The sequence below is a fragment of the Drosophila sechellia genome, chromosome 2L (assembly GCF_004382195.2).
Source record: "Drosophila sechellia strain sech25 chromosome 2L, ASM438219v1, whole genome shotgun sequence".
NCBI lineage: Eukaryota > Metazoa > Arthropoda > Insecta > Diptera > Drosophilidae > Drosophila > Drosophila sechellia.
Genome location: NC_045949.1, coordinates 16787345 through 16797649, shown reverse-complemented (window position 1 = coordinate 16797649; position 10305 = coordinate 16787345). Strand labels below are relative to the sequence as shown.

Sequence of the window (10305 nt, the reverse complement as noted above, 5' to 3'; positions counted from 1 at the left end):
CTGCTCTCTCCCATGTAAACTTAATTTTCTCCAAGCAACTGACTTTCTGGAGAAGAATGGGGTAATAGTTGGTATGGGAAGGATAGAAAGGACCTATAACGGCCAGCTTTGGTGCAATCTGAAAATCCAGCTTGGAGAAATGCATTTTTGATAAACGCATTTGGACAGATTGAAAATATAATTTCATGGTTCCACTTTGTTGTCATTCTAAATTTCATTCTTTTGTAGAGAGTAGCTGCAGTCGACAAATGCAAGGACATAAAACTAGCTTACTCCCGGTTTTGATTTTATGTTTTCTATGCATTTAAAATAAAGAATTACTTTTGTATAGTTTGTAAACAATGTAATAATTTGAATTGGAACACAACAGAAAACTGTCCTAAATTCTTTAATTTATTTTGCCCTGCCAAAAAAGAAAATCCGAACCTAAATTAAAGGATGACTGAATAAATTCAACTTTATCTTAGCCAGATATTTATTACCTTCCAAATATATTTGCTACCGAATGTCGTTGCTTTGCTTTAAACCTCAGCTCACCTGCTTGTATTTAGGTTTATGTTGGGATAATTGTTTATATATATTATGTGAGCATTTTTTAAGTCAACGCCATATTGTCGCACTTAAATTTTATATTGCGGCATAAATCTATGGAGACAAAACCGTAGAAAGAGAGAGGTTCGTGGAAAAAAGGACACGTATGTCTGTATGAGTTGGCAATTTATTTTGGCCAGACTTAGCACGCAACGATAAAGGACACACAAAAGGAGGAGGGCAAACTGGGGGCAATCGAGCCAGATGAGGAGAAATGTGTGCAGATGGGGAGGAGAACCCTCAGGTCACAGGACCTGCAATAAGCCGAAAACTAAAAGCTAAAAGGGAAATGGCCGAATGTCGAATAGCCACATGCTTCAAGTATATTTTCGGTATTTTCCTATGACTAAGCAGTTTCTGTTGCCGCAAAAGGAGAGTGGTGGGAAAAAATAGTGTGGAGGACACCTTTTGTGCAGTGGTTGGTAAAAAAAAAAAAACAAGAAAATAAGTGTCTGAAGCACTTCCCCAACAGCAACAACAAATACCTAGCATAGTCACAGCACAAATAGCTATTTACTAGATTTGGGAAGTACATTTTAAAATACCCTTCAATATTTTTTATAAATGTAGGGCTGTGCTTAACATTAAAAGTGAAGTAAACATAATTATTAAAAAAGGTAAGCGAATAATGCAAGTGTATAAATAGTGAAATTATACAAATAGTTCCATTTTGTGTTTTAAATATTCCTTAAATAATGTTTCCCATGTCAGAGAACAGTAGGCATACTCGGAGCAATGGGAGCAACTACAGTGAGCACTGTAAGTGGGCGCCTATCTATGTTTTTTTGCATGACTTTCCTGCTCAGTTGGGGTCTTCTTTTAATACGCTGCGGTATATTTTTTGCCAGCAGCCAACCGACCACCTGAAACCACCTCCCCTTTTCGCTCGAAGCGCACTTGGCAGCTTCTTCTTAGCAGGTGATAAGCCAGGTCAGGTGTTTGGGATTTTGGCAATGAGGGTTGTGAGGACGAGTGGCACCCCTCTAGGCATTCACCTGCTCCATTTGCAAAGGACTTATTGCTGTGGGGTGTGTGTTAGTGTGGAGGTGTGGATTATGCACATGTTGAGCATTTCGCTTAAGTGTTTTTTTCTCTCTTCTTTAGGGCTTGTTCTAAAATCTCAATTTTTTGGCATTTTTTGGGCTTATCTCTATCTTGAAAATTTTAATAAGCATTTTCCGAAATGATTTACACTCCATTATATTAAATGAATTCCATGGAGATGCAGGTTACAGTGTTCCTGTATAAAATTATATGTAAATATATGTGCAAAAAAAAAAATAGCCATTTCAAGGTACAGAGGTACTCCCGACGTCTCGGTAAAAATATAAATGGGATTTCTTTTTTTCATATGTTCATAGATGCCAGTATATTAATACTTTCTTTAGAATTTAATAAATTGATCACGATTGATGAGCACCCTTAAGTGTGTAAATTTTTTTTATTAAATTATAGAAGTAAAAAAACGTGTTTTGTTCTTAAAAAAGGAAAAATATACTTGAGTCTCTGAACTTAAAGGATATCCCGACTGAACTCCATTCGGAACTAGAGTTCTTCATGTCACTTCCCACTGCACATCCGTTTCATTTCCCTTGTCCCAAGCACTTCATGCTCCGTTTCATTCCGTCCATTCCCATTCCCTCCGAGTCCCGTTACACCCGTGACATTTCTCGTTTGTTATCTTTAATTTTGCATATGGCAACGATTTTTAATGCACGATACGAGTCCTTTCCCCTTCAGCTGGATCCTTCGGCTCAGTTGCGGCATGTTTGAGTTAAGACAACATTACAGTTACCGTTACTTCCGCGGCTCTTCCGTATCCTCATCTGCATCGGACTCTCCGATTCCTCAGTATGTGTTAATACACTGGAAAAATATTTTGGCGTACGTGATCAAAACGTTCTTATCTTATTTTTGATTTATTACTATGTACGAATACTGTAATTCAATGTCCAAAGTCAATATTTTAATGACTTATTCCGACAACCAAATGTAAACATGATTTTTTAACATTTTATTTTGGTACAAGCTTACATAAACTAGTTTCTTGTTCGAGTGCATTTGTTGCGTATCTCGCGTTGTTTTATAATTAATGAGCACGCAAGGCTTTCAACGCTTGGCAGATGTCCTGCTCTCTCTGCACGATGTCCTGGGTGTCTCTCTGGGTCCTCATCCTGTTTCTGAATTTATGGTTAAGTGCACTTTAAAGGACAAACACACATATAACTCACTTTTCCCGCTGAGTTCCTTCGCTCCTCGTCCTTTTCCCTTTTTTTCGGAGACCCCTTCTTCTCGGACACTTTCATGCACAGACATACACATAATGTGATCGCTTATCGATTTTACAATATAAAAAAGCAATTGCCTGCATAAAGGTCCTGGAACAAGCCCCTTACTTACATTCGCAGGCAACCTCCCACTGGCAAGCAAAGTTAAATGTGATTTTTATGAGCTATGAGCGAACTTTGGGGCGCAGGAAGCTGGCGGCGGCACTCTGCCATAATATTTATTATTGCTCCTTGGCCTGGTCACCCTAATGATCCAAAGGAGGCCAAAGGCAAAGAGCTCATTACAGTCTAGGGCACACACAGCTTCTACAAGTTACGGCCTAATTTCTAAATATCTTAATTCTATTTTAGTAAAATCTTTTATGTTTGGTGCTTTAGCCACACAAGTTTAAATGTTAAAAATTAAACGAAGCCAAACTTCGAAGCCGAGCAAGCTTGAACTTTATACATCATACTCATACTTGAACTGAAATGCTTTCGCTGACACTTTACGATCGCCAAATTAACATTGTCAACTCCCTTCGGGAAAAATCGCCTTTCACTAGAGCATATTTCATGGCTCACTTGCATTAGCAGGACGAAAATCCCTCTTTGCAACCTCTTACTCCTACTTCCCTGAACTCTCTTTCTACGATGCTGCTGACATAGTTCTCGATGATGAGGCTACATCCCACTCAACCAGACTCATTCATCCATACTGCCACCTAATACTGTGTTCTTCCTTATTTTGCTTGGATTTTCAACTCCACTTTTATAAAAGAAATTGAAGGTTTGAATGAAATTCATAAAAAAAAACAAATTTTTATTTTAATATACTTATTATAAGCTTGGATTTAATTGGTTAACATTAAAAAATTGATTCATTCTACGTATTCCAAATTTTCAAGTATCCTATGACCACTGTACCCTTCTAGATTTGTGCATCCCACTTTCTTTGTGCCCTATATTTTTTGTGCTTTCCTTCTATAACTTCGGTTCGAATATCGTTCAATTTGGCTGCCCAGACACATTGTTTAATATGCAAAACCATTTCCCATTTCCCCGGCATTCCAATGCGTCTTCTGAATGAAGGAGGAAAAGGGCAGATGTGAGGGGATTTCAAGAGTGAGCTAAGGGAATAGCCCAAAGGAAAATCAGCATGAAATGTGCTTAGAGTGGGCGAGGGCGTGGTCGCCTTTCTTGGCGATGTCCTGCTTCTTGCTGCTATAAGTTAATGCAGGTTCCTGCCCCGAGGATGGCGGCTTCCATTGATGATTTCGGTGGTTGTGCTTCGGTGTCCCCAAGGGGATTTCCATGCTTAGTCACTGCTTCTAGTGCTGCCCATACTGATAACCGTTTGATTCTTTTATGAGTTTATAAATTTGTGATTAACTTCAGGCGCATTCGGCAAACTTGATTGGGTTGTGTGAAAACTTTCATGAATTGGATATGGAGTGAGAGAAAGTATGAGTTTAAGGGACCAAGACTGCGCGGAGAAAAAAAACTTTCCGAATATCCATTCAACTAAATATTTAAAGGACTATACAACTTTTTACATACAAAAAGGACATTCTCGGAAAAATATAATACAGTGTTTTCATGATATCAAAAAGGGTGCATATGAAAAAAGTACTGTTTTATACTGTTTTCCCAAGTGTACTCGTTATCCTTCACATATGTAAATGGTGATAGGATAAACGATCTTTTTCTGCAAGCCAGCCTCCGCCAGATGGCGCCTTTGTCTTAGTCCCGTTTTTACCCACTTGGAAGTCGGACATGAAAACATAATTTTACTTAAAAAATGCGATGACAGTGTCACCCGGGCTCCGCCCACTTCAGCCCATGACCACGCCCCTTCACTGTACACACATGTGCGCCTTTTGTTGGCACTGCGTCGACGTCGACTGCGACTGCAAAAATTCTATTTCAATTGTTTGCTTAGATTATGCAGTTGTATTAAGAGTGGGGAGGCACAAAAAAACCAAGTGTGAAAATGGGGACAGGAGCAGGACTACGAAGAGTTGCCAAGGCGAAATGAGAAGAAAGACGAAAGGAAACAAGTGCAGGATGAAATCCTTTAAAAAGCAGCGAACAAGAGAAAAGTGAGTGAGTTTACAAGGAGCCTGGGAGTTGAGACGACTCGACAATGCCATTTGCAACGCATTGCCATGTTGCATGAATTCCATTTACGGACTGCGACTGAAACTGGAGAGTGGAGACTGGCGACCGGAGACCGGCGTGCTGCAACCTCGACCAGGTGAAACACCATCAGGATCTGCACCACCTGCGGGAGGCAGTCGCTTTAAGATGTCGTGGGGAAGCGCAAGGAATTTAATTTCATTAAGATGATTAATGCAGCCTCAAGAACAAGTTATTTCAGCCAGTGTGGTATTGCTTTTATTAGATTTACAATGGAATTATTTCGATGCAATATTTGAGAATGTTTATTTAAATTTAAATTAAGATTTCCCTAAAGATATTTAATTTTAGTATAAAAATATTAGTTCTATAAAGCTTTGGAGTATAGGGGCGTTTTTTCTTATTATTACTATTTTTTCTTTAAATTGGTTTTAAATTGCTTAAAGACAAGAAAAAAGTCTAAAAACCAATAAAAAGAGAATTATTTTTAAATTTGCTAGATTTCATAAAGCTGAAATCGTTGTGAAGTGTTTTTCTCCATCTTTAAAAGGCATCTGCTTAAGTATCCAATTTGAGACGGGTCTGCCTTGCCACTTTGCCTTTCACCTGAATATAACACTCCCCATATGAAACTGGGTATTCTTGTGTGGCACTGTTTTTTATAAAAGGGGGAAGGCCATCAAAGACTACTTGACAGGGAGCTGACAACCTGCATGCAATTTACATTCAGCAGCCTCAGATTTCGGCTGCCTTGCGTGCGCTCTTAAATGGTTTTGCCTCGCTTCGAGTTCTTCTGCCCGGTGACAGAGTAGCAGGAGTCCTTGGCCGTTATCCTTTAACTTGCCGCTGTCAATCCTTGTCGGCTGGCTTCGGGCTTCTACGCTCTTTATCCACTCCCAGCAATTATGTTGCACTTTCGGGATAACTCAGCATCCAGCATTCTGCTGCCTGCAACTTCTGATGCCGCATCACTTGCCACTGTCATTCACAACATTGTTTGCTGCCCGGCACTATTAGCATTTTAATTAAATTTTCTGCTGTCGCCCGATGTCCAAGTGCCTCGCCTTTTGAATACCCCCTCCCCGGTCATTTGCATTCACATTCCGCCAGCATTTATGCACCGCCCTTATGTTAAACTCACCCACAACGGTCATGGTCTCCGACTCGGATACGGTGTTGAATGCGGGCGCCTCGCCGGACACTTCGCACCGATAAAGTCCGGAACTCTGTAGGGTAACGCGGCGCAGGAGAATCTGGGTGTCCGAGGAGTTACGCAGCTATAAGAAAGAAGGGAATATGGATTTCCGTAAGTATTCGTAAGTTGAAAAAATATGAGTACTTAAATTAAATAAAAGGGAATCTGCATTTAAGAAATATATTTCATAACCCTACAGAAGACATCATCAACTCGTGCGCTGTATTTTTTAGTATCTTTCAAATAAAGCAAGAGCTTTAAGGCAAGCGGCATTAAATTCAGTTTTTTTTCAGTTAAACATCCAAACGAGATAAATTACATGGCAATGAATCGACATAAAATCAAACGCAATTAGAGTTGAAGATTTTTCTATGCATGATTTTTAACATTCACAAATTCTAGGCAAAATGAAGATTGATGATGGGAAAGGCAGTTTATTATTAGTTTATCCACACTGTGGGCGAAAAATGTAATTTTCTCAAGGGCCGCAACGCAAGAAAATGCCAAGCAGAAGGAAAGCAAAAGTCATAAACCAAAAAGTCGGAAGAGCCAGGACAGAAAAACCAAACAAGCAAATGAAAATGAAATATCTAGAAACAATCGCACAAGGGGCTGAATAAAAGATAGAAGATACGCATGCGAGGGCGGTATGTTGTAAAAGTCACTCGCACAGTTTTTCCTGTACTGGCTTTTTCATTTTCCCTGGGCAACAATTGCAGTCAAGTTGCACTTTTATTATCGCACACACATGCGGGAAGAAAGTTTCATTTGATTCGAGCAAATTTTTATGAAAATTCCTTGCTCTCGCTTTGTGCTTTCCCCGGTCACAATTCCCTCCACCCACTCCACTCCTCTTCGCCGGCGTAAACAATCACAAAAGTCACGTTCAACATTATTTTTGGTTTGTTGCTTGTTTTCAGCTGTCCCATCACCACCCCACCTCCCTCAACCCATGGCTGGCCCTTTGGTCCTCTACAATGACTGTGGACTGGCTTTTGTTTGTTGCCTTCTTGGCAGTACTTAAGCCGATTCTTCTACCCATTCTTCAGCTGCGTCTTCGTCTTTTTGCCAATTCTTTCGCCACGCTCAAGTTGTCAGCATCCCCTAGAAAAATTTAGCTCAGGGGGTCGTTTTCCACAGGACCGTAAAGGGGGTTTGGAAAAGTTGTGGTGGGGGCAATGGCAGTGCTAGCCAAAAAACCAAATCTTACCGCAATTCAAATTGCAGTCTCCCTTCATTGCTTTCTCGTCGACGCCGTTTCGCTCATGACTGCAGATTGAAGTTGTTATTTGTAATTCCAAATTTGGTTTGGCTAAAAAGAATCAGGGCCCTAACCTTGTTTATGTGCCCTGATTGAAGTGACCAACAAATAAATAAGGGACCGAGTTTGAATAACAGAGGAATAAGAAGCTGCCATAGAAAAAACATATTTACATTAGACCAAGTCTTTTCGTAACGTTAAAAGTCGTTAGCATAATATTAAAAAATTAAATTAAAAATACTTAGCAATTTCTGACAGGAAAATTATAAATGAGCTATCCGTAATATAAAGCACTAGTACTTGAAACAGATGGTCTTATAGTTATAAAAGTTTGCAGGTCTATGGTTACATTTGCAACCGAGATCCTTCATAAAAGGTATTTAAAGTAATTACTTGATTCGGTGCAACGAAAGCTCATATGAAAGTGCTTATCAAGCTTTTCCCAGCCATACCACAACAAGCATTATTGTAGCCCGGAGAGCCCGTCTTCTGTTCTAATCATTTCCCTCCACTCAACTCGACCTTCAACCCTTTCTGAGAGGGCGGCGACGAAATGCAGACATTGAAACCAAAAGAAAATTATGCCGCATTACGCATTATGCTTCCACTAAGGAGTCTCCCTTAGCTAGCGTTTTTCTTTAGCTTCCTTTCCCTCCCTTGTCCCATTTACTTGTATTTTCCGATTTTCCCTTTCCAGACGCTTGGCCACACGCACACAGGCCATAAAACACGCTGGCACATTGCTCATACGCCACGTTAGCCTCGACAATTGACGGGATTTACTTCTCTGCGCACTGAGAGAATAATAGCATTCTTAAAATAAAAAGCAAAAATTCTGACTGTACAAAGAATTTATAGCAAGAGCAGATGCATATAGTATGCCAAATTCATATTATCTTAACTGTTAATCAATTATACAAGATTTTACGATTACAATACAATATTTTCCACAGTGCTCTCGCACTTTCTTAGCCTCATTTTGCTTTGACTGCTCGTCTTACAGAGTAGACGCACTTAAGTGCTTTTGGCAAATTATTATTATTAGAGCCGCACGAAGTTAAGAGGGCCAGCAAAGGGATATCAACTTTGTCTGCTATATTGACAGCTTTAAGTGATTTCCGTTAACCTTTGCGATCGCAAGGCAAGCAGACCAACACGTGACCTTAGCCTGGCCAGGAAGGGAAACTGAAAATGGTTGGTTGGCGGGGCGGAAAACAACCCTACCAGACACACATTTTTATGGGCAACTAAGGAAGGTTACATCCACATTAAATTAAAGTTAAATGACAAAACTACGTGGCAGCAATTTTCATTCCAGCGAAGACGTAATCAGCAACAAGCAGAGTGAAAGCAGGGGAGCGTAAGCGGGCGGAAAACTTGCGAAAAGCAGAAAGAGCTTCCCTTGCCATTGTGGCAATTACATGTTTTAAAATAATCATTATGATCGGGTCGTAACACTAAATTCAAAGCAACAGCCCCTCCCTCCACAAAATCAGCGCCATAAAGAGTAATAAAATTTTAAATTTAATTTTTCCGCTTCCTTTTTTTAGATAAGCAACACCTGTTGCTGTTTTCAATTAGCACTGGGAAAAAACTTATAAATATGAAATATTTCAAGTAGCTTGACATGATTGATAAACGCGTCTTTATATTGCTCTTAAATTTATAAATATCTCAAAATATTCTATTACAATAAAAAGATAATCCTGCTTAAATATTAGTCAATTTCAAGAGCTTTAAAGCTGATTTAATAAAATTAAAATTATAGTGTATTTAAATTTTGTTTTTTTTTTTTTTGTATCAGCAAATAAGAAATTTTTTTTCTATATCCTGTTGCGGTGCACTTACATCGATGTTGACTCCTGGCAGGGGGAAGGACTGTCCGGGGGGCTTATCGCGTGGCACATAGCGGTAGATCTCGTGCCCGTCCTTATACCACTTCACCGAGTACAAGGACTCCCCGTCGAGGGCGTAACGGCAGCCCAGAGTGGCGCTCTTCAGGCGCATTATGTGATTGGGTATCTTCACCTCGGTCATTGTCAGCGAGCTGCTAATGTCTGCAATTAGCGTTTAAAATAAATAGAAACGGATGTTAGTGTGGTGAAATTATTTTTAATGGATTCCCCCGAGATGATGCCATTTCCATTTCCATTCCCATTCTCAACTGCAAGTGCACCAAAGTTATCCCCTTAATTCGTATGTCCTAACCCACTTTCATATTTCAACTGTTATGATTCCAGCTGGCCATATTTTTCAACCAAAATGGCCAGAAGGCAAACACAAAAAACCTTTTGCAGCCCTGTCATATGAATTTGTACTTGTCCTGCTGGACTCCGGCTACTAGATCCCGGGGAAATCCAGTGCACGTCACTGCAGTCCACAACTCACGTGTAAGGCGAAACAAAAATACATGCGCCAAAAACTCAAAAGTCCCAGGAAAAAAGGCACTAGGAAGTGGAATTTCCATACCCTATATGCATAATTTGCCATTTTTCAAAAGAAAAATATCTATATAATCTTGTGCTACGCCCAGATATCGACGGTTTGCTTTTAAATAATCATATTTAAAGGATTTTATCTTTAACTGATTTAATTTTTCTGATTTAAAAAGAAAGTAACACATTTGGGTTTTAAGCTTAGCTTTAGCAATATATAATTTTTTATTTGAAAAACCTTTGTGGGGCGAAAAAAGAAGTATACCCCGAAGAAGGGTATTCAAACACAAACAGAGCCAAAAGCTTTTAAATCACAAACAGCAGAACCTGGCACATATCACCATATTTGCCTTTGGCGACATTTTGGCGGCTTTTCGGTGAGTCCCCGAAGGACTAGCGGTACCCGTAACGCTAACC

The 10305-nt window shown here is 39.7% G+C and overlaps 1 protein-coding gene across 2 annotated transcripts in view; it reads right to left on the bottom strand.

Annotated features, from left to right (window-relative positions):
• The window catches only part of LOC6614461, a 31782-nt gene that overhangs the window by 2414 nt on the left and 19063 nt on the right, over positions 1-10305 (bottom strand). For both annotated transcript variants that reach the window (XM_002038858.2, XM_032726696.1), the window contains exons 3-4: positions 9302-9510; positions 6139-6274 (exon numbers count right to left, since the gene is read on the bottom strand). In XM_002038858.2, coding sequence (XP_002038894.2) covers positions 6139-6274; positions 9302-9510 — 345 coding nt within the window. The remainder of the gene's footprint in view (positions 1-6138; positions 6275-9301; positions 9511-10305) is intronic.